The following is a 25,486-nucleotide window of genomic DNA, read 5'->3' as shown; positions in this document are numbered from 1 at the left end:
CAGTTATCATTCAAAATCCAGTTTAAGGGTCATTTCCTCCCTGAAGTCTGTCTTAACATCCACCTCAGTGCCATCTCCCTCCTCTCTCCTCCCCTCCTCCACCATTGCTCACTCTCTGGAGTCCTCTGCAGTTCCCTTCCATGGCATAGCTGACGTACTTTGCTTCATTCATTGCTCCTCCAAGCAAGGACCGTCTGCATTATAATCCCATTTTTAAAACAGTTACTGTCACTCTTTTGTTTCTTTAATTTAAAAAAGATTTATCATCATTATCACCATCATCACCATGCAGACGCCTGTGCTCCAAACCTCCTGAAAGGCTATGAACCTGGGCCCAGAATCAGCTTTTTAAAAAATCTCCTAGATACTGGTAATGTTCTGTTTCTTGATCAGGTGCAGCATACACAGAGTGTTCATTTGTGCAAAAATCACTGAGCGCCACTCTTAGGATATGTATACAGTTCTGTATGTATGTTATTTTCAACAAAAAGTTTAAAAGGGAAAACTCCCTAGGTTATTCTTACATTCACAGATGATGGAGAACCATTGATTTACCTCTCTCTCTCTCGATGAATTGTAAGCCCGTAGAGAGCAGTGAAGGCATCTATTTTTGTCTTTGTATTACCAGCATCTGTTTTAGTGCCTGCAACATAGAACATGCTTAATAAATGATTGGTAAATAAATGAATGAAAAGAGGGAGAAAAGTGCCTTGCACGTTCCTCCTCCCTCACTCTTTTCCGAACATTATTTGTTCCATGCCCCTGCTGGAGCGCATGATAATTCATGCCTCAAAATGACACCTCTGTCAGGGAGGGTATATCTCAAATGGTAGAGCACATGCTTAGCATGCACAAGGTCCTGGGTTCAATCCCCAGTACCTCCATTAAAAAAATAAGTAAATAAATAAACCTAATTACCTCCTTCCCCCACAAAAATAAGCCAAATAAAATTACACCTGCAACAACCCTCCCCCCCACCCAAGTAAACCTGTGAGATGCCACCTGGCTTCCTCTTTACCACATGCCTGGTGTACTGATCTGGACACCAGTCCAACAAGGGAGGGAGAAATGAAGCAGGTGGAGGACATTCTGTCCCCAGGACCAGGACTTCTGCCCTACCTGGGTCAGAGCCACCTGGCTCAGGCCTTCCTCACCATGGCTGGGGAGAACATGTCCTTGGAGATACTGCATTGCTTAAGCTTCTAGTTGCATCTTTGATGTGAAGTGCTTCCTAAACTACTCGGCTTGAATTATGTGGGAATTTGAAAACTTTGTATTTGAATATTTAGGAGTAACAATGGAGTTTTTTGTTTTGTTTTGTTTTTAGCAAATTTACAGGAGTAAGTGAGAGACACCCCGGGTAAAATATCTCCTAAGTCGTTTATTCAGTCACAAATAATTACCAAGAGCTGCCTAGGTATACAATGATGAACAAGAGTCATCTACCTTAATGGAGATTGCAGTGTAGCTGAGAGAGACAGCCAAACATCTAATTTTCTCATAGTGCTTATGATGTGCTGGACACTTTACATCTATATTCATTTCATCACTGTAACAACTCAGTGATGTTCTATTATTATACCTATTGGAGAGTTACAGACTGATAGAGTCATGAAGGATTAGGGAGCCCTAACCTTGTACTAAGGGTCAGGGAAGATATCTTTAAATGTAAGACATTGGAGCAGAGATCTGAGGATTGAATTGGAATCTCGTAGACAGAGAGGTCTGGGAACAGGCAATGGAAACAGCAGGTGCAAAGGGATACACATTTGTTTGAGGAACTGAAAAGCTGCTCTGTAGAGGGAGCACTACGAGCTCTAGATGGGGCAGAGGAACTAGGCAGGGGCCAGATCACCTAGGTTAGGTTTTTTTCTCAATGTCTTCAACTAGTATGATAAGGTCAGGGAAGCAGAGATAGGAGAATTAAGGTGTATCCTTAGCTTTGTCCTTAATAATCTCAAACATCTCTCTGTGGCTCAGTTTCCTGATCTGAAAAAATGAGTGAATGGACCAGAGCACTAAAGTGGTCCTAGGTTCTAGGGTGCTGATTCTAGGTCAGGCTCTGCTGGAAGGAATTTCCATCGGAGGTGCAGGCCCTGGTTGCTGCTGAATACACTGAGGCCTCCCTCTAACTCCTCTGTACATTAAGTAAATACAGATGATGGAGAACATCACACACAATAAGTTGCACAATAAATACGCCTGTGAGCATGGTTTGTTCCCCTTGTTTGAAATGGAGGATAACCAACTAATAAATAACAATGCGATAGGGATAACCGCCTTTGGGGGACATTTACTGTGCGCCAAGATTAGATTAGGTGCTTTCAGGTGGATTTCTCAGGACAGCAACTAGTTAGATTCCAAAGGTGAGGCCTCAGGAGATTACACAATTTTGAGGTCTTCACCACCCAAATCGGTCCTGTCTACTGAGCATGCCGGGTCCTATTTCCTGTCACCAGGTGTGTTAACCTGAGCGATGACTTCCTCTGGGTTTGTTCAGTGGCTGAGGCGGAATCTGAACCCAACTCTGACTCCAGAGGTTACAGAGTTGCCCACCCTGCTATGCTGCCTCCCCTTCTTAAAACACAGGCAACTCCTGACTCTATAAATAGGGTGACATTGTCTCTTCAGTGTCCTTTCTGGGTGAGGAAAGTGCTTTTTATAGCTTGGGACCGCTTCTGTTTACTTGGTCTCTTCCAGCGCGGGTTAATCCCGCCTACAGCTGTGTCCTTCACTGTCCTTAACACTGTATTCCTAGGTTTCCTCCCTGCAAAAGACCACTCCACGAGAGCACATGGTGTCTGTGTGCGCCAGCAAAGAAATTACACTCCCCTCCCTTTCCAAATCCTCCTACCTTTCTATAAATAATCGTTCTCCTCCCTCCCCTCAGGCCAGTGAGTAGTTTGGTCACTTAACACTGACTCTCTCCCTCACACACACTCACCCACAAAGGTTTCGGGGAGGGGACAACGTGAATGACCTTGCAAAGGTATCTTAGCTCACTGGGGACAGGATTAACAAACCCAAACCTCTACAAATATATATTGCCTTCCCCCAGCATTCCTCCCAAAGTTGTTAGCTCCTCTCGCGCCTGCCTCGCCCAGTCCTCTTTGGGCTCGCTCCGCCATACAAAGCCCAACCCTCCCATCTCTTCGTAAAGCCGGAGAACTTCAGTCCCCATGTTGAAGCTCGTCGGTGGCGGTGGCGGGCAGGACTGGGCATGCTCAGTAGCGGGGACAGGTCTGGGAGGCGAAGGAGCTGTGTTTGAAGTCGCGCGAGTGGGGGATCCGGGGAAGGTGGGCTGCGGGGGCCCCGCCTGGGGGTGCGTGGGGATCCCCGATTCCGCGCCAGGAGCGGGCATGCTCCAGGCCGGCGCCGCGGGGCCGGCGCGCGGGGGGCAGGGCGCGGAGGAGGAGGGGGAGCCGGCGGGAGGAGGGGAGGAGCGCCAGCCTCGCCATCCCCCGGCGCCGGCTCTGCGGCTGCTGAATCGGAAGCCGCAAGGAGGATCCGGGGAAATAAAGACGACCGAGAATGACCTCCAGCGAGGCCGCCTGAGCCGGGGCCCGCGCTCCGCCCCACCAGCCCTTGGCATGGGCGACCACGGCGGGCTGCCGGAGCGCTCGGCCCCGCACGCTCCGGGCAGTCCCGCCGTCGCCGGCGCTGTAGCCGTGAATGGGCTTCTTCACAACGGCTTCCACCCAACGCCGGTCCAGCTGCCGCGCCTCTGCGGCCGGGGCCCCGCAGGCGTTGGGGACGCGGGACCCCCGCGCCTCCCGCTCCAGCCCGAGCTCCAGCCACAGCCGCCGCCCCCTCAGCACGACTCCCCGGCCAAGAAATGCCGGCTGCGGAGGAGGATGGACTCGGGAAGGAAGAACAGGCCGCGTAAGTCCCTCCGGGAGGGGAGCGCCGGCGCGAGGCAGGCGCAGCGCGGGGCCCGGCACCGGGGAGTGGCGGGGCGGGCACCGGAACGCGCCCGGGGCGCCCCAGCGCCGGCAGTCGAGCGCCGGCTCCGAGGGGGCGCCCGGGACTGATTCTTTCCCCAGGGATGCAAAGCACTACTGATCGCCGCCTGAGGCTGACCCGCTTGCTTCCATCTGTAGAATGGGCCGATTGGACTCGGAGCCTGAGCTGCTCCTTGGGTCACGGCTCTGTAGAAGGCGAACGCACTACCTGCCTTCCTAATTTGTCCTTGGGAGAATGCACGTGTGTTAACATTTGGTGGGGTCCGGGAGTAAGGATGGAGCTGCGCGGGGAGAGCCAGAACTGCCCCCCGCCCCGCCCCGCCTCTTTCCCTTCTCAGAGCTTGTCTTTCTGGGGTTGGCGCTTAAGCAGCCAGCCTGTCCTTTGAATCGCAGAGAAGCCGCCAGCTCCTTGGGTCTATTGGCGAGCGCGAGGTCTGGAGGCGTGGAGTTTGACAACCCCCCCCAAATCACAGCCTATTAAACGCGGTTTCTTCGCAGCCAATGAGAGGGCTTGTTGGGAGGAACACACCCACTGATACCATGTGGGCCGGAACTGTGTGGACCAATGAAGATTGGAGGTGTATTGTTCTTTTTTTTCGGGGAGTGGGGAGGTAGAGTTAAGAGTTTCTGTTGGTACAGCGCAGAAAGTAGAAACGCGTTATTTCACGATCTAAAGCTTCTGTATATAATGTTAGTTTACAAAGAGGCCCTTCCCCGCTGGATGTTCTGAGATGCAAATTTGTAGATTGAGTTTACAGTTGGTTTTTCTTTTCTGAGCCGAACTTCATTCAACTGGTTACCTCTTTCTGGGTCTTAATGAAGCTTATAAATGGCAAAAAGCAAAGTAAGTAGTATGCATGCTAATAAGTGATTGTATTCAAACATGCATCTTTTGCATATAGGTTAGATTTCCCTGTTAGATACAGGGAAATTACTAGATATGCTTTGGATTTGTCTGTAAAAGCTTGGTATTTGGCAAACAGCTTCACTTTTTTCTGTTTCTTTCTGTTTATCAATTTAGACTCTTAGCTTTTCTGCATTCAGTTAAAGTCTCTGAGACTTTGGAAAGCATTTTAACTCGACTGTGGGATGTGGTAACTCTGATACTTGTGTTTTGTAGGTCTGAAATGTTTAGGTCGAAAGTTAAGGTCTTTTGGGGAACTTTGAAGCCACAAAGCAGATTGGCTAAGGTTGTAAAGAAGGCATCTAACATCTGAATTCCTCTTTATTCTTGTTTTAGAGTCTAATTAGAAAATGACTTTCTTTATGGATTTAATAGTGATTACTTATGATTTATTAACCTGTTTTACTTCTTTTGAAGCCACATTTCAGTTATTTCTCTGATTTACATTAGCAAATTGTATGAGAGTTTGCAATGTAAATTAACAAAAGAGAAGTGTGTTGAAGTTTTGTTTAATATTGTATTTAGTATAGTATTTAGTATAACTTAAATGGTCTATGTTTAATTGAGTGTATAACAGCTCTTGAAATAATTTTTGAGGAACTGAAAATACACTCTCCTAACAATAGCATGAAGGGGTAGAAAAAATAATCTTGAGCCTTAACTTTTGCTTGCAAATCCACAGGAAGTATTTTAGAATACGAAAGAATATAACTTTATGCCTGTGTGCTTTGTCAGGAATTAAAGTAGTGTATTTTTTTTAAAAATGAAAACCTTAGTTATTTTAAGTTGAGTGACCATACTTATTTATAAACTTTTTAAAAATTCATCAAAATTGACTTTTCGTTATCCCACAATGTTTTCTTTTCTCAAATTTGAGCAAACATTTCTGAAATAAATGTAAATGTTCTGGGTCACATCTGCTGTTTACTACCACAATTTATTTGTTAAAATTAGGCTTAATTTAGTATATTTATACCTGGCCTATTAACATTCAGGTATCTTTTCATTAAAATATATATATATATATATTGCCCAATCAATTGATACTTAGGTAATCTGAGACAAATTCACTTAGACTTAAGCATATCCCTATTTTTCTGATGACTGATAGCTTTTACATAAGCAGTTATTTACATGCTTTAAATGCAACTTAAGAGGATGTCAGTGGTAGAAGCAAAGCTGGACAAATAATTAATTCTTACTTAGAATTTACAACTTCAGACACCTGCTCCTCTCCAAACCAGAGATGTTTCAGGGCAGTCAGATGTCACTTCACTCATACAGGCACCTGGAATGCATATGTGGGCAAGTGTGTTTCTATCTGGCAGTATTTTGGATAGTGTGCAATACACATTAAAATACTTAATCTTTAACAGCAATGAATGGAATGAAACAGTTTAGTAGTTTTTGATTATTCAAAAAATTTAAATCTGACCCCTCAGCGCAAGGAATATTCATAATCTTGTAGTCCAAAAATCAGAATAGTGGCAAGGTAATTTTGCTAAATCAGGAAAGGGGAACCTTGTCCAGTTTTGTCATCAAAATTACCATCACCTCACTCACTCGGCTTATCCTTGGAAAGCTTTTCTAAGACTAACTGCTTCATCGAACTTCCTTGGTTTCTTTACCTGCCTCTGCTACTTAGCGGCTATAGACCTCAACCAAGTTAGCTCTCATCTTGGAGTGCTGCAGTTGGCTGGATGGTCTTCAAGTGTTGCTTCTTGTACCTTCAAAAATTCTAAGATAATTCAGAACCAACAGTTCTTCCTACATGACTTCTCCCTACTTATCTAGTCTGCCACATGGTTTAGCATTTTTTTTTAATTTTTATTTTTGCCTTATGCTATTTTTCTTACGGCATTAAAATATTTTAATGGTTGTATCATATTGCCAACATTCCATTATATAGATATACCATAATTAATTTAACCTGTCTCTCATAGCTATAGGCTGTAGCTAGCATCTCTTTGTATCATAAGCAATGCTGTAGCAACAACTTTGTACGTAAGTCTTTATTTTTGGTGAAATTAGTGAATATATACTTTTAATGGAAGAAACAGAAATGGCACACAACAGTATATAGCTGTTGCCTTGAAATCCTGGATATTTTAGATCCTAAGGACACTTGTAGATGAGCCACACTAGTGAAGAGAGGAGAAAAATGCGAAGGAGATAATTGAGCCACCAAACACTAAGCTGCAGAAAGGCCAATATTTGCATTTCATCAGAAGACTCAAGGATGTGCGCTATCCTCTTCCTGCCCAGTGTGTGGCAACAGGCAGGGATAAGGGCTGGATCAGTGCCTGCGGCCTCCTGGTGAAAGTTCTGAATTCTTAGATCATCTAGATAGAACACTTGCAGAAGATGGGTGAGAGTTCATTATGCATGTAACACACTCGTGGGTAGAAACTGAAGGAACCCAAATCTGTTACCAGTTTTAGCGAACCACCATTGTGAAAGTATAAGGCTTCAATTTTCTAAATACTGGGATATTTAGCTGTGGCACTTACAATTTCCCCTACTTCAGATAGAAAAATGAGAATAAAGAGATAAATAGGTAGAATTTTCTAGTTGTATGTGCATAGAGCATTTTTTAAACATAATCAGAACTTCTATATGGACGGGAGCTTTGCAAATCAAGAGCAAAAGACTAAGATGGAAAGCAAGGGCACACTCTAGAATTCCTTCTGAGGTAAGGTCAGATTCCCAAGTTTGTCAGTGTACTTAGGAATTGTACGATGCACATTTGATCTGGAGATTTAAGAATTTAAGGGCCCAATTATCCAGTGTCCAAGTGGTTAAGTCAGATATCAGGGTCTGTTAGGCACATGAACACCACTTTTCCCAAAAGACCAGTGAGTTTCAACATTAATACAAAGCATATTGTGTTTGGCATGGTAACCAAAGGTGGAAAGAGTGCTGTTAATTTTTAACATGTGGGACATTCAACAAGTGAATAGAGCAAAATCCAGCATGGTTTTTGGAGACAGAATTGGTAGGGAAACAAAAGAGTACTGGTTTTAATTAGCAGGTTGGGGTTGGTTTTTGTATGTGTGTGATAGACTGACTTTCCATTGTGTGTGTGTGTGTGTGTGTGTGTGTGTTAATACAAACCAATTACCAGGAAAATCAATCAAGGTTTGACTTCCATTATACTTAATTAGGTGCTTTAGCTTTACTATGTAGGCCACTGTTCACCTTGAACTGACAATATTCTCTATCAGCTATGGCGCACAGAATTTCTAAGTAGACCTTTTCTGTAGATAGTGCAGCTGTCAAGTTTGGTATCTCATTACTTAATTTATGACATCTTTTAGATACTTAGAGTTGGCTAATCACACATGTGTGTCTGTGTTTTCTCCTTGGGAATATATTTGAAAGCAGCTGAAGATTCCAAGGGGTGAGAGATTGTTATTTTTAGAGGCAGTTACATCAAAATTATGATCTGGCCCTCTAACAGATTCCTCTATAGTTCAGAAAGAGTGAAAAGTCGCGTGACAATAGTGAGTACTTAATCACTTTGAGTAATTAGCATAGCCATATTGAGCAACAGCTTTGTGCCCCATTGCTCTGTACATGTTTTTACAAAAGCATGCGATTACTACTCCCACGCTCCATTTTACAGATGGGGAAAGAAAGGCTTAGAAGTGAAGCAACCCACCTGAAGACAGTGAATGACAGGGCTAGAATTCAAAACCAAGTCTAACTCCATTGCCAGCTAGCTGGCTTTCTTTTATGGCACAATAAGCATATTATTTGGGGGAAAAGAAGTGTGTTCTGTAAAATGTGTAGAAAAGGTAAGTGGATGCAATCTGTACACCTTTGGCAAAAAGCTCATTCATGTGTGTGTGGAAGTTAACAGTATTCAACACTAAGGGACATTTAATGTTGCCAGGAAACTAAGCACTTAATTTTTAAATTTTGTTTGGGGTTTTTTGACGGGGAGAGGGAGATAATTATTTAGTTGGTTAATTATTTTAATGGAGGTACTTGGGATTGAACCCAGGACCTTGTGCATGCTAAGCAAGCACTCTAACCGTTGAGCTATACCCTCCCCCCTAAACACTATATACATAGATTATCTCCTCCAGCATCCTGTGAGATAGGTACTGCTATATATTGATGTATTCTGTCCCCCAAAAGTCGTGTATTGAAATCCTAACCCCCAAGGTAATAGTATTAAGAGATGGGACATTTGAGAGGTGATTAGGTCATGAGGGTGAGCCCAGAGAGTTCTCTAGAGGTTACAGCAAAAAGCCATCTAGGAAGCAGACTTTCACCAGACACCAAAACTGCGAATGCCTTGATCTTGAATTCCAGAGCTGTAAGAAATAAATTTCTGTTGTTTTTAAGCTACCCAGCCTTGAATATTTCTGTGATAGCAGCCTGAATGGCCTGAGACAGATACTATCATGATCTTCCTTCTGCAGGTGAATAAACAGAGAGAGGGCTCTAGGACTCGGGGGGAAAACTATCTGAGTTCAGATTTTGACTCTGCTGGGCCAGGGGACCAGACTTAGGACCATGGTGAATTCCCAGGAAGTGTGGGTTGTGTTCGGTAGCAGCTTTGGAGCCGCCAGATCTGGATTCAGATCCTCATTCTTCTACTTACTAACAGTGTAGCCTCAGGTGAGATGCTTAACTTCTCAGAGGCTCGGTATATTGACTAGAAATAGTGGTGTTCATTTTACCAGTTGTGAGAACCAAATGTGGAAAATGTAGATAAAGTCTAGAGTAGAATGCCCTCTGGTATATGCATAATAAAAGATATTTTACTATTAATACTGGCTACTACTAGTAAAGAGTAGTTAATGTTAATACTTTTGCTGTTATTAAGTCATAAGGGCTTTTTAAACTTTCTAAAATCTCAGGATTTTCATCCTCGACTGAGAACTGGGGACTGGGTTTCAGGGTGGATACCCTGCCCGATCTGACATCACGTCCTGAATGGAAGCTTCCCAGCTTCCCTCTGAGGTTTCTAGAAGCAGAACACATGGCCTGTGTCACATCTTGACCTCCTTGTCACTTTCATAGCTTGCTCCATTGCAACTCCTGAGACTGAGTACAAGCGTGCCCCGCCTGAGAGTGATGTTGGCAACTTTGCGAATAAGAAGACTGTGATTTATTTCACTGCTCATCTAGTGTCAGGACAAAGTTATTTTTAAAAGAGGAAGTATCTTCCTTTGATCTTTCCTGTTTGATATCTCAGCCCTTGAGTGAGGCAGATAGACACAAGAGAGCAGTAGGAAAGATTAGGAAAGGGAACACGTTTCCGTTATAAAAAGCTGCATGAGTTGAACAAGGCTTCAGAATTCAGAACAGCTGTATCGAGTTCTCGAACCTTCTTTTTAACCCTCAGCCCAGCAAACTTCGTTCTGGCAGATGATGAGATGAATATTTCTGGATGCTTGTTGCCTGCAAGAGCAGCGTGTGAACCTGGTGTGCCTGACCTTGACTCTACGCTGAATTGGAGGCCACGGGGCTTTAGATAGCGGCTCAAGACAGTCTGGACCTGCGTGAACCTCTGTGAGCTGGGGCCATCCTGGGCAGTGCCAGTTACTAGGAGTCCTCTGGGGCTTCTGGACAATAAGTCCTTTACAGCCTGAGATAGGCGGTCCAAGGCAGGGAAAGACGCAGTTGCCTTGAAACTCAGTATGGGTCAGCAGTCCGGTGAGTCTTCTGTCAGAACATAAGCACTTAATAAAAATTATGGGTGGTGATGTTAGATATCCTTCCTTACGCTAAGTCAGAATCTGCTAATTTCTACTCTGCATTCCAATATAGCTAATCTATCTACTGCATGACAGCTCATTAGATATTTAAAGATAGCTATTTTATTTTAACTTTTCCCTGACCCACCTTCTGAAAAACCAAGAGCCACATTCTCACCTGTCAGACTCCATCACCCATGTGATTCAGTACAGGTTGTATTGAGTTGAAAGAAGTTTTTAAAACTTAGGCTGCAGGGTGGCTTCTTTGGGTTGATATAAAGGAGATCAGGTAAGGACTGACCTGGGTGATCTTGAACCCTGAGAGTTAATAGTCCCCATGGGTCCCACAAGGGCCAGTTAGTTATTATTCCTTTGGGCAAAGCACTGTGCTAAACCAATTGGTAACAAGCCGTAGTATAGCCTGAACAGTTACGTGGTTTGATTTTACTCAAATGATACAGCAGTTCCTTGAGTCATTAAACTGTGTGTATGAGTCAGAGGACTTGAACATCGTTGAGGCTATTTACCATTCATATTTCTCCAACTTACCTACGTTTGATGAAAAACATCTAAAGGGATGCTGTGTATTTAGGGGAAGGAAGGTAATATCGGTTTGGCCAAGGAGATAGGATATCACATCTTCTTACCTTTTATAGAAATGTTTCCTACTATGGAAGAAAAGTTTTGATGTTTGTGGAAGTATTTCTTCCATAGAAATAGGTACCCTGAAGCCAGTCCCCAGAGGTTTTTTTATAGAAGGTTTCTACTGTGAGGAAGTGGCCCAAGTGTGATTTATTCTTTGGAGTGACCACATAATGTTTCATCAGCAGTCTTAAGAGTGGTAGAGGGTAGCATTAGTAATTATGCCAGGACCAACTTGGGCAAACCAGGAGTTCCAGGAGTGTGCTGGAGCCGGCCCCTACAGGCTGGTTGTACACGTCACTTCCAACTCTGCTTTCAATGTCCTTGTGTTGGTAGCTTGAAATTGGCCACAGTGGGTGTATTTACACATGGAAATTGACAAATGCTGAAAATCAGGGCTTTATTTTCAGAGATCCAGTTGTTAAACATTTACCAGGATATCACAGACTGGAATACAGGTCACAGGTCACTCAGAGAAAGGTCTCCGAAAGCATCAGTGATACAAACTAAATTATTAAAGCATTTGAAGCAGAGAATTGGAGAAAAAGCTCACCATATCCTCTGCTAGGAGAAGGCCAGAAGATGAGAAGTTGGATGAGTGTCATTCTCAGGAAAGAAAATATTTGCAAATATTTGAGAGCCCACTGTAGTATAAGGGTAGAATTTAGAATCATATTACAGAGTCAGTCCTCTGGATCTGCAGATTCTGCATCCAACCACAGATCAAAAATATTTGGAAAAAAAATTCCAAGAAGTTCCAAAATACAAAACTTGAGTTTTCCATGCACTGGCAATTATTTACATAGCATTTACATTGTAATTAGGTATTAAAAGTAATCTAGAGATGATTTAAAGTATATGAGAGGATGTGTGTAAGTTATATGCAAATAATAGGCCATTTTATATAAAGGATGTGAGCATCGAAAGATTCTGGTGTCCACTGACAGGGAGGGTTTGGAGTTCTGGAACGAATCCCCCTTGAATATGGATGGACGACTGTATTATCTGCCTCCTTTTCTCCCTCTGAAATTCCTACCTCAAAAAACAGTTGGGCTCAGAGCTGGATTACCCAGTAGGTAGAACAAACAGGTGCTAATATAACAGCAACAAAGCACAGGAACCAAGGAAAGGATAAGAAAACAACATACGTGTCTTTATGTGTATAGATATGTAGATACACATATGTACCAAAGTAGTAATTATAGGAAAATCGTAGCAGTGGGCTTCTTTGCACTCATTTTATGATTCACTGTTAAACTTGAATTATTCTGGGTTACATGCTCATGGCTTGTGGACTGGGGGACACCCTAATTTTTTCTTTAAATAGATATGAATCTGGCCCCATGTAAGCCTCATACTTTTCTAGTGTGATTTGTAATTTATTGCTGCTTGAAACAGCAGGGTGGAGTTGCCAGAACTTCTTCATTTCATATTTCTGGTTAAGGCAGGCAGGTTGAAGTTTGTCCCAGCCAAGAGAAGGAGCTTGGTATGTATGTTTGGTTCCAAAGCAGGATCTGTGAGGCAAAAGAGGGACTGCCCCACTATTAGCATTTTACTCCAAGAGTAGCTCCGTGTGCTCCATTTACCCTTTCACTGTCCTGAGGAATATTTGGAGAGTGTTAGAATTTTTTCTAAAAATCTTGTTATTTAGTAAAATTTCAAACATGATACAGAACTACACTGTGTAGCACAACTAACTGAAGTACTCATCAGTCAGCCTCTGTAATGATCAGCTCATGTCCAGTCTTATTTTGTCTGTTATATGCAAACCTTCCCCTCGTAAACTGGATGATACTGACACAAATCTCAGATATCACATCATTTCATTAGTAAATATTTTCATATGTGTTTCTAAAAGATGAGAACCCTCTAATGAAACATAACTGTAATGTTATTTGCTGAAAAAGTGAACTATGTATTACATCCAGTCGAGACCATAGTATATCTGAGGCACAATTAGGTGAATAATTTCAGTTATCTCACCACAGAAACATAACCATAATGTTATTTGCTGGAAAATGTGGACAATGTGTTATATCCAGTTGAGACCACAGTATTTTCTGAGGCACGATTAGATGAATAAATTCAGTTATCTAAGCACAGTTTAAATTGTTACATCTTCTTTGCTGATGCATGAAAATCTGATACTGTGTTGCCCTGGAGGATTCCTTTGACAGTACCTTTTATTGTTTGTTTAGGATTAGTTTTTAACCATTTCTTCATGGTCTGAGATTTGAAACCTCATTCGTGGAATGAAATCATCCTGTGCCCCCAAATAGGTGCTTTGGGATCACCCCCAAATCACTGGAAGAAGTGACTGATATCTCCTATGTAGTGTTTGTCCTGAGATTGAGAAGTTAGGAATAACACCCCTCTTCTTTCATCTGGAATCATTAGGGTGAGAGTAGGCAAGCTAGCACTCATCCTGAAGACAGTCAGGATGTAGGTCTGTGCTCAGACCTGGGAATCTGGAGGTGCTGGATTCAGGGTTGAACCAGGAGGGATATTGCTGAAATTTATGAGATTCAAGATTCCAGGCAGTCTCTCTACCCATGACCCTGTATTTCAAGTTAACCCCAAGAACAAAGAAAAGGATCCTTTATCTCTCTAGTATCACTCTTGTTTGTTGACCATTCCTAGGGATCAAACCAGTTAAACATCAGTGAATTCTTAACTGTTTAACTGCCAGAACTGGCTTACTTTTGTCAGTTTTGTGGTTTTTTTTCAGTTTTATGAAGAGGTGCTTCAAATGCATTTTATACACCCTTGCCTTCTTTGATGGAATAATGAGTATCATTTAATATCATCTCATCATTTAGGGAACATCACTAATACCAGTTTTTATGCTGGTTGTGTAAGTATGGTGTACAAAATGGTGTTTGGGTTTGATCTTTTGTTTTCCAGTCCATGGATATTTGTGATCCATCATCTATATACAGAACAGAACTTTCAGGGGCTCCAAATATTTTGTCCAAAATGCTTCTTTAAAAATATTTTTATCTACTTAAAAAGCTGTAGTTAAAAAGCTGGAGACCGCCTAACCAGTGTTTGAGTGGGTTCCTTAACTTCTCTGAGCCTTAGTTTGATCATCTATAAAATGGGCATAATATTGCCTACCTCATTGGGCAATGAGAATTAAATGTTGCGTGTGAAGCCCCTAGCTCAGCACCTGTCACATAGTCAGCCTTTAAGGTTCCTTGGTACAATATTGCTGCTGGCTTAACTTATTTTTTTTTTAGGCCCTGGAATAAGCTTCTTCTGAATTCTTATAAACAGATCATTAATTGACAAGTTTGTGGCTCTGAAGTATTTTCAAAAGTTTAGCTTGTGCATATATGTCCACATAAATTTGAACAAGCTAGTATACCACTTCTGCACACATATACCATTCTCAATTAAATTTTGGGCAGCACTTAGGCACATTTGCTTGGCAAAGGCTCTCACTCTGGCTTAGGTCAGTTATGTAATAACAAATAAGTGGGTAACCTGTCAAGTCCTGACAATGTTGTCCTAGAGTTTTAGCACTTATCTTAAGGTTTAGATGCTTTTTGTTTGATATTTGTATTCATTACAAGCAAACTGAGGAGTTTAGATATTTTTAGTGTTCAGCTCTTTTGTGAAACATTTTCAGTAAATCTTTTCAAGCTACTGAATCAGTTTTGATTCAAGAAACTCCTGAGATTGCAAGGAAAGCTGTTCAAAGACAGGATTTGCACCTCCTCTCTGTGAATGAAGCTTTTCTCCATACTGTGTAATCCACAGTTCAGAAATAAATTGGATGCTGAAGTTCCTGAAACTGCAGCTCTTATCTGTAAGTGACAATTTTCCAGCCTTTATGTTCAGCAAAACAGCATCGTTCTCGTTGGTTAACTTTACCTTAAATACGTGATATGTTTTATAAAATAAGCCAATGTAAATGAATAATGTTGCTTTTATCTCTTTTATGTCTGAGGTCCAGCGTTAAGATGTAATAAAAAAAAATTCCAATGCTGAAGAGTTTGAAAATCTTACCATAAGGAGAGAGAAGGGATAAAGTATTTTGAATACTCATATTTTTATTTTCAAAGTTTTAATTTCTTTTTCCAATTAGATATTATATCTAGCCGTGCCTTTGATAAAACTTGTTATGGTAAAAAAAATAACATTTATTACTAATCACAGTGATCATCACTCTGGTGTCTTGGCAGCAATAACCCAGAAGGCAGCTGAGAATCTGGAAAGAAGCAGACACTTCTGAGCCACCAAAATCATTGTTGGAAAGTAGATAAAATTGGAGATGCTTATGCATTTTACAGTTGGAGTACTTCCTGTGCTCTCTCTGAGTCTGTTTACTCTTACCAAAGTCACAGCTTTAACAGACTTGATTTTCTGGTTTCTCTGCATTTATACATAGCAGGTTCAGGATAAACATTGCAGTACACTGACAACAGCTAAGAAATTAACAGCACTAGCTGAAAAGCAAGACACAGAAAGCTGTACTAGAGACAGAAGGAAACTCAGACCGTAGCAGCCTGGGAAGCACAAGTTTATGCGGTTCTGGAGGGCATCAGTATATAGTAGGCACAATAATTGATTCTCAGATGACCCTAAGGCATGAGAAAGAACTAAGACTTTCTTCTATTTTCTTTAAGAATATGAGAAAATGGCTCATGCAGTTTGGAAAGATTTCCTTCAGTAACTATTATAATTTGGCATTTCTATTTTAAAAGTTATCTATAACATGAAGGGATTGGGCCAGAGCTTTATATATGTTATAAAATCTGCTTTATTGAAATATAATTCACATACAGTTCACTCATTTGAAGTGTACAGTTCAGTGGTTTTTAGCATATTCATGGAGTATAGCCATCACCACAATCAGGTTTAGAATTCTTCCTCACCCCTTATTAGCAGTCACTCCCCTGTTCCCCCACAACTCCCAGCCCTAGACAACCACTAATCTTTTTGTCTGTAGACTTGCCTAGTGTGGATTTTTCACAAAAGTGGAATCATATAATATATGGTCTTTTGTGATTGGCTCTTTTTACTTAGCATAGTGTTTTCAAGGCTTATCCATGTCTTAGTATGTATCAATACTTCATTCCTTTTTCTTGCCAAATAATACTTCATTGTATGGAGATACATGTTATTTATCCATGCATCAGTTGATGGACATTTGGATTGTTTCTACTTTTTGCCTATTATGAGTAATGCCACTCTGAACAGTAAAAGTTTGTGTGGGCATGTGTTTTCATTTCTCTTGGGTAGACCCAAGCATGGACCTCCTACTACCCAGGAGTGGACTTGCTAGAGCATGTACTAACTTGTGTCTAACCTCTTGCAGAACTGCCAGAATGTCTTCCAAAGAGATTGTACTTTTTTATATCCTGACCAGCAGTGTGTAAGTGCTCCAGTTTCTCCACATCCTCACCAACACTTGTTATTTTCCATTTTTTAAAATTATAGCCATCCTGGTGGGTTTGAGGTAGTGTTTCATTGTGGCTTTGATGTGCATTTCCCTTAAAGAGCTCTTAAGTCCCTCTAGCACTAACATCCTGTGATTTTTAAACTTTTTGTAGGTTCCAGCATCATCTCCAGTTTAATTATAAGGTTCTGAATGGCCAGGAAGTGTCACGCTTTACTTTGTGGTAGTCACTGTGCTGAAGAGGGAACCTTGCACAGAGCTGCTACCATTTGTAAATATTAAAGGATTGTTTTAATTAAGTGCCATCTCATACTAGACAGTGTGGATTTCACTCATAGCTGAGTTTTCATTCCTTCTTTCCAGACTGTCTTGATTAGCGATCAGTCCTTGCAGACTAGAATGTAAGTGCCGGTGGGCAGGTTAATTGCCACGTCCTGACTCGGTGCCACAGCCTCACACTGTCCAGGAACAAAATAACAAACAATGAATCAATGGGTGCATAAGCATGTAGCTTGTTACGTCCTCTTTTATTTCAGCTTGCATTGCCATGTGAGCAGTCGGCACATCTTTTCTCATTCCCCACCCAGCATGACTTGAAGGATTTGCTGGGCTTTCGCAGTCGAGCAAAGATAAATGGACAGAGCCCATTTCTGGTAGCGCTATTGTTCTGCCCTGCAGTGCCGCCTAGCAATGCTGTTCTCCCCGAAGCCTCTTTAATTAACCACTCCCTGGTATTAAATTGTCAATAGCATCCCTGGAGTAAGTAAGCATGCTCTGGTGGCTTGTCAAGACAGAAAGCTAAACCTCTTGGTGGTTTAAACTGGGATTTGTTTAAGCAGGTAATGAGATTACCACCTTGAGCCTCAGGGCAGGGCATTAGGTAGCTGGAAGGACCATTCCTGGGTGGACACTGTGATCAGCTCTGGTGGCTGAAATGATCGCAGTGGAGATAGTCAAAGAGGTAGGTGCACTGTACGTGTGTCCCCTTGGCACATCTCTGCAGAGTCAAAACTATGGATTCTTTTTAGTCCGGGGACTGTATTTCTGATGAGTAAGGTGGTTTCATTAAAAGTGAAGACCACATGGAAGGTTGATACACACCTTCTGTTACCTCTAGGTTGGGTGGGACAGGCAGCTTCTTCATGAGAAATTAGGATGATGACCAAGGCTGTCTGTAACTGTGTTTTCCTCTCACCTGCTCAGTCTGAGAAATTACTGTAGAATGGGAAACAAATTTCATCTGCCCATCATTTCCCCTACTTAAGGCCAGAGACAGAAATAGAGGGCTTGACTGCAGGGGTGATGGAGAGAAGATGAGCTCGGTGGTCCCTGGAATGCCAGCCCTCTGTTTGCTCTGATTTCTCTCCTAAGAAGGTGGAGTGGAGAGGCTCCGGGACCTTAGGAAACTGCATCTCATTGAGCTTCTCAGGGACTTCGGGAAAAGACACAAGAAAATGTTTTTGTTTTAACCCCATGGGTTTGATGTTTCAGGTCCCCTCATGTCAGTGTCCAACTGGGCCCTGCTTGTTCTTGGCCCAGATCCAAGCTAAGAATACGTTTACTGGTGCCACCAGAATGGCGCCCTGCAAGACCTTTTTTTCCTCCCAAATCCTAACCTTAAAAAAAAAAGAAGTAACATAGCTTTTCTGTCAGTGTTTCTGTTTGTTCTTCTGATTTCATGTGGTTGTCTGTGTCATGGGTTGCAAATCAAAAGTCTGCCTGCCTGACCTAAAAGACCTTAATACATCAGTGCTGTTGCCACTGCAAACTTCTTTTTTTTTTTAATTGAAGTATAGTCAGTTTACAATGTTGTGTTAATTTCTAGTGTACAGCATAGTGATTCAGTTACGTGTGTGTGTGTGTATATATATATATATATATATATATATTCCTTCTCATGTTCTCTTTCATTATAGGCTATTACAGGGTATTGAATATAGTTCCCTGTGCTATACAGCAGGACCTTGTTGTTTATCTATTTTATAAATAGTACTTAGTATCTACAAATCCTGAACTCCCTTCTTTATGGAAAATGTGTGGTTACCTTTAAAATGGGAGTCACTGGGACAGTGGAGAGCACGGGTGAAATTTAATTATATGTGGATTGTTTTTAGACTCCTATCCATGGGGTTTAGTCATGGATGGATGATGACTGGAAACTTCAGAAGCTGTATTTAAAATATGGAGGTCACCTGTGGCAGTCATGTTTTAAAGTGTCCATAAATAATTTCATTAACAAGCAATTAGATGTTTTCACGTCCCCGCTGGGAACACGGATGTCTGCCGGGTCATTAGCGTGCATTGCCCTCAGCTGGCAGCCTGAGTGCCCTGGCAGTTACAAGGAAGGGCAGCTCATTCAAACTCTGATTCTCACTTTCAAGTTGCGGTCTAGCTACTTAGAGCATTCATTTCCATTTGACTAGCACAGTGGGCTAGCACAGTGGTTCTGAACTTGACACATGAGAATTCCAGAGGCCCCTCGTTGAAAACATTTTCTCCAGTCCCACTGCATTGGACTCTCCCAGCAATGACCTGGGATTCTGTATTTTTAACAAGTGCCTTAGGTGGTTTTCATGATGAGGCAAATTTGAGAAACAATGAGGTTGAATGCAGCCAGTTGTTCTCAAAAATAAATACAATTGAAACATTTGACTTTAAAATTGAGTTGCATAAAATAATAAAATGGCAGTTGCTCTAAGAAATACAATTGTAAACACAACCTAGAGATCCAGTTCAAACTGCAAATGCAAAGTAGACTGTGGTCAGATATGTTAATTCTAATCTGGGATTGTATGTAGAGCAAAATGTAACAGAGACTAACTTTTGTCACTTAACTCAGTCACTTTTGCTTTTGTGGGCCCCTTGCTCCAAAAAAAGAAAGAAATAACAATTATATTTTATGACTCTGTTGGTATAAAGATGAATGTATTGCAGCATTTCTTTGACCTGAAAATTCAGATGTTTTCTTCCGATTTAAAAAAAATTGCAATATTTTCTTGATTGCCTAAAAATATTATAGGTACTGTGAAAGAAAAATATTGCTAGCCATATTAGTAAACAAGAAATGCCGTAGCCATCAAGTCATCAGCTACCGTCACCCCCCAACAGTGAGCGGAGGGAACTCGGCTTGCAGACAAGCAGCCAGCCCAGCCTCTGCAGCCACCCCCAATGGTGCACCGTGAGGACACTCGGCGTGTGAAAGAACAGGATCCTGGTCCTAGACAGCTAGATGTGTATCCAAGGAATGATTTCAAGGAACCCAGACCTTTGCACCTTCCCATACATAAAATCACTAACTTCCTTAACTTGAGACACCTGTTTTTAATTTAAACAGTAATCTTTTGATGTTCCAACTACCTGGTCTTCATTGCAAAAACTCACACACCATGGCTCCTGCCTTGCCACTTCAGAGCAGTGCCTCAGAGCAATCTGAGAGGCTGTCATCCCGGGCTTAAGTCCTCAGCAGTGTCCACCAAGTAAAAGCTAACTCTCAGCTTCTAGGTTGTGCATTTTATTTCAGTCGACAGTACTGAGCCTGTTGTGCCAAACGGTTAATTTGAGCCTGCGTGGCAGAGGTGGTGAAATCCAGAAGTTAGTTGTGGTGGCTGATGTGATAATACTTCTTCCTGGTTCAGAAGTTCTGAAAGGAACCCTCACTATTCTTTTCCCCTTTCGTGGATGAGAATATGATCAGCTCTTCTGTTCCCACCCTTGTCTGGGTGAGAGGGAGAAAGCTGATGGGAATCGAAGGCTGTGCCAGTGGAAGAAGGGTTACTGTCACACAGGGGTGTGTGGCCTTTCCCACGGCAAGCCGTTCCCACAAACACACCTGTGCCCCCTTAAGTGTGTTTTGAATTGCTGAGTTTAATATACAGCCTTTCCCTGACGATAGATGGGTCAATCAGGTCTCTTCTGACCTGGGGGAGCCTTGGTGTCAAGCATCTAACTGGTGAAATGACTCTGCTGTTGGGTGTCAGGCTTTCCCTGTCATTCTTTTTTTTTTTTTAAATTTTTAAAAATTGAGACATAGTTGATGTACAATATTATATGTTTCAGGTGTACAGCATAGTGATTCACAATTTTTAAAGGTTGTACTCCATTTAAGTTATTATATGGGGGTGGGGTATAACTCAACTGGTAGAGTGCATGCTTGTCATGCACAAGGTCCTGGGTTCAATCCTCAGTACCTCCATTAAAAATAAAATTAAAATTAAAAAATAAAGTTATTATAAAACATTGGTTACATTCCCTGTGAGTACAATATATCCTTGTAGCTTATTTATTTTATACATAGTAGTTTGTATCTCTGAGTCCCTATCATGCCCTTCCCCATTTCCCTCTCCCTACTGGTAACCAGTTTGTTTTCTATATCTGTGAATCTGTTTCTTCTTTGTTATAGTCAGTAGTTTGTTTTATTTTTTAGATTCTACATATAAGTGATAACATATAGTATGTCTTTCTCTGTTTCATTTACTTCACTAAGCAAAAATTTGTTGTTGCAAATGGCAAAATTTCATTCCTTTTTATGGCTGAGTAGTATTCCTCTGTGTGTGTGTGTGTGTGTGTGTGTGTGTGTGTGTGTGTGTCTGTGTGTGTGTGTGTGTGTATACCACAGCTTTTTTATTCATTTATCTGTTGATGGACACTTAGGTTGCTTCCATAACCTTGCTATTGTAAATAATGCTGCTGTGAACTTGGGGTGCACGTTTCTTTTTGAATTAGTGTTTTTGTTTTTTTCAGACGTCTACCCAGGAGTGAAATTGCTGGATCATATGGTAGTTCTATTTTTAGTTTTTTGAGAAACCTCCATTGTGTTTTCTACAGTGGCTGTACCAATTTACGTTCCCAACAACAGTGAAAAAAGTTTCCCTTTTCTCCACATCCTCGCCAACATTTATTATTTGTGGTCCTTTTGATGATGGCCATTCTGACAGGTGTGAGGTGATAACTCATTGTGCTTTTAATTTGCATTTCTCTGATAATTAATGATGTTGAGCCTCTTTTCATGTGCCTGTGGGCCATCTGTATGTCTTCTTTGGAGAAATGTCTATTCAAGTCTTTTGCCCAGGTTTTAATTGAGTTGTTTGTTTTTTGATGTGGAGTTGTATGAACTGTTTATATATTTTAGATATTAACCCCGTATTGATCATATCATTTACAAATATTTTCTCTGATTCTGTAGACTGTCTTTTCATTTTGTTGATGATTTCCTTTGCTGTGCAAAAGCTTTTAAGTAAAATCAGGTTCCATTTGTTTATTCTTGCTTTTGTTTTCTTTGCTTGGGAGACAGATCCCCCAAAATATTGCTATGATTTATGTCAAAAAGCATTCTGCCTATGTTTTCTTCTAGGAATTTGATGGTTTCCAGTCTTACATTTAGGTCTTTAATCCATTTGAGTTTATTTTCGTATATGGTGTTAGAAAATTTTCTAATTTTATTCTTTTACATGTAACTGTCCAGTTTTCCCAGCACCACTTATTGAAGAGACTGTATTTTCTCCATTGTATATTTTTGTCTCCTTTGTCAGAGATTAATTGACCATCAGCACATGGGTTAATTTCTGGACTCTCTTGTTGCATTGATTTATGTATTTGTTATTCTATCAGTACCATACCGTTTTGATGACTGTAGCTTTGTAGTGCAGTCTGAATTCAGGGAGTGTGATATACTTCCAGCTCTGTTCTTCTTTCTCAAGATTGATTTGTCTATTCAGGGTCTTTTATGTTCCCATACAAATTTTTAACTTATTTGTTCTAGTTCTGTGCAAACGCTATTGGTATTTTAATAGGGATTGCATTGAATCTGTAGATTGCTTTGTGTAGTATGGTTATTTTTAAAATATTAATTCTTCCAAACTATGAATACAGTATATCTTCGCATCAAATTGTGTTGTCTTCAATTTCTTTCATCAATGTCTTGTAGTTTTCTGAGTTACAGATCTTTTACCTTTTAGGTAGGTTTATTCCTAGGTATTTTATTCTTCTTGATACAGTTGTAAATGGGTTTGTTTCTTTAATTTCTCTCTCTGATAGTTCATTATTAGTGTATAGAAATACAACAGATTTCTGTATATTAATTTTGTATCCTGCCACCTTACTGAACTCATTGGTGAGCTCTAGTAGTTTTTGGTGGTGTCTTTAGGGTTTTCTATGTATAGACTCATCATCTGCAGACCGTGACAGTTTTACTTCTTCCTTTCCAATTTGGATTCCTTTTATTTCCTTTTCTTCTCTGATTGTTGTGGCTAAGACTTCCAATACTATGTTGAATAAAAGTGGTAAGAGTGGGCATCCTTGTCTGGTGTCTACCTACTGGTGGGTGAGGCTGGTGCCGAGGCTACAACAGGCTGGTTGGAGGTCCAGGCCAGGGCCCAGAGGATTCTGGGACTGGTATCTGCCCACTGATAGGTAGAGCTGGGTCTCAGAGTCTGGCTGGAAGGCCCTGGTGATCCTGGGCCTAGTGCCTGCACACTGGTGTATGGGGCTGGGTCCTAGGCGGGGGAATGGCTGTGTCAAGGGGTGGCTGTGGGTTCAGGGAGTCTAAGCCTGTTTGCTTATGGGTAGGGCTGTGTGTCCTGTCCCCTCCCCCGACCCAGTTAGTTGCTTGGCCTGGCTAATAAGCTGGCGGGAGGATTCCAAAATTGCTGCTACCAGTGCCTGTGAGCTGCAGTTGCCTTCTGCCTCTCTGGAAGACTCTCCAAGATCAGCAGTAGGTCTGACCCAGGCTCCTTTCAAATTTCTGCCTCTGCCCCTGATCCCAGAGCATGTGGAATTTTGTACGCATGCTCGAGAGTCAGATCTCTGTTTCCCTCCTTCTTCTGGGACTCCTGAAAGTAAGCCCTGCAGGCCTTCAAAGCTAAATGCTCTAGGGGCCCCCAGGCTGGGGAGTTTGCTGTGGGGCTAAGACGCCTCACTCCTTTGGGAGAGCTCTGCAGTTGTAATTATTCTCCCATTTATGGGTGGCCTACCTGAGGGGTAGGGTACTTGATTATACTGTGACCCTACCCCTCCTTCCCATCTTGTTGTGGTTCCTTCTTTATATCTTTCATTGTGGAAGATCTTTTCTGGTCGGTTCTGGTCTTTCTCAGTGATGGCTGTTCTGCAAATTAAATATGGTATGCTCATCAGAGGAGGTGGGTGAGCTGGGCTCTTTCTAGCCATCTTGGCCCGTCCATTCTCTGTCATTCTTGATGGCTTGTGTCTAATGGATTTCGGTAACAGGTTTGATATGGGCAGAGTATCGTTTGAGGAAGGAAGGAACTGTTGAGATGAGGAATGCAGGCTTTTTCGTGGGCAAGACCAGAGTTCCCTGAAGCAAAGTAAGAACAATTTTTTCTTTCTTTTGCATTGTTACAGAGAAGTTTTTGGTTGAGAATTCCAAAATAACTCTTGATTAAGAAGAGTAAACCTACTGGTTGTAAAAAATCGAAAAGCATCAGCAGCAAAGCCAGAAGAGGAAAAGCCCTAATTCACTATCCATACTACCTGTTAACACTGAAGTTTCTAGTCTTGTTTTCTGGGTACAAATAGTCGTTTACTTTTTACACAAAATTGTAATCATACGAAATATACCATTTAATCACCTGCACTTTTCACCTAATGATATATAATGAATATTCTCCTCATGTCATTCATTGCCATCCCACAAACTGACTTTAATGGTGATGTATTGTTCCTTTGTGTTAATGGATAATCATTTACTTAACCAGCCTTCTGTTTTTGGACATTCAATTTGTGTTCTCGTTATTAGTAGTAAATCTTTAATGATTTTTTAAGGTAAATTTTTGAATGCATGCATAATTATTTCTTTAGTGGAACTAATGTGTCAAAAGGTACAGAAATCTGGAGCTTTTTAATATATATTTCCAAATAGTCCAGAGGGAAGATCGCAGCAGTTGACATTTTCCTTGGTACCCCGTAAGTACTTATGTTCTTGTACCCTTGCCAACACTGGGTATTGCCATGCGACTGAAATTCAAACTAAAGAAATCTGGTATGCATTAATTTGAAAGAAACCACACCTCAAGTTTCTTTGCATAGAGAAATGTTTAGCAGATTGCTCTGTGTGCAATAATTATGGGTTTCTTTGCAATGTTATGCAAACCCTTTTATTAAATTTTACATTTACCATTTTCTTCATGATCCTTAAATAGTTGTTAGGTTTTCGGCTCTTACGTTTTATGCTGCTAAAAGTATGATTTTGGAGGATTTTGTGTACATGTATTTAGGACGATGGAATGTGAAAACTAGACAGAACTTTAGTGATGGGTTAGTCCACCTCCATCTTACAGATTAGTAAGTAGCTCAGGAAGGAAACCTGCCCACAATCCTCCCTGTTGCAAGTGACAGGCAACTCAGACTAGCCTAGCGAAATGGGACTTTGTTGGCTCCTGAAACTGAATGCAGGTTCTTATACCTATTGTGACTGACCTTGGGTAGTTCCTTGATCTTTTGACCCCTAAGTTTTGTTATCTGTAAACCTGGAGTTGGGCTCAACCAAAGGTCCCTTCCACCTCTTAAAGTTCAGTGTTTTGATGAATATATTAGCAAGGAATTCCATTATACTATCAACCAAATTAAGACGTAGTGAAGAGAAGGCTAGCGCTCAGGAAACTTGTAAAGAAATATAATTCATATCACACACTTGGATCTAAGTTAAAGGTTTTTTGTTTTGTTTTGTTTTCTGTTTTTGTTTTAACTTGCAGGGGTTCTTAGGCAACTTGACCGTAATGGGGATTCACATAGTGTAAAAGTATCTCCAAAGTGCTTGAAAAGTCTTTTTTTTTCCTGTTGACTACAAAAGCCTCAGACATCTTTTCCATCTATTAATTTGCTTAACAAATCTGTTAACAAGTAGTGGAGA

At 41.4% G+C, this 25,486-nt stretch overlaps 1 protein-coding gene across 5 annotated transcripts in view; it reads left to right on the top strand.

Annotated features, from left to right (window-relative positions):
* The first annotated feature begins 2,934 nt into the window (after nt 1–2,934).
* PANK1 (pantothenate kinase 1) overlaps nt 2,935–25,486 on the top strand; it is a 54,196-nt gene continuing 31,644 nt past the window's right edge. The window contains exon 1 of one of the 5 annotated variants that reach the window (XM_072971571.1): nt 2,935–3,882. In XM_072971571.1, the coding sequence (XP_072827672.1) occupies nt 3,180–3,882 (703 nt within the window). In that variant the 5' untranslated portion in view covers nt 2,935–3,179. Of the gene's footprint in view, nt 3,883–4,612; nt 4,807–25,486 lie in introns of those variants that run through there. The other 4 variants (XM_072971574.1, XM_072971573.1, XM_072971572.1 and 1 more) reach the window with 4 other exon arrangements.

This window comes from Vicugna pacos, chromosome 11 (assembly GCF_048564905.1).
Source record: "Vicugna pacos chromosome 11, VicPac4, whole genome shotgun sequence".
Classification (NCBI taxonomy): Eukaryota; Metazoa; Chordata; class Mammalia; order Artiodactyla; family Camelidae; genus Vicugna; species Vicugna pacos.
The sequence above is the reverse complement of the archived record's forward strand: the minus strand, read 5'-3'. Positions and strand labels throughout refer to the sequence as shown.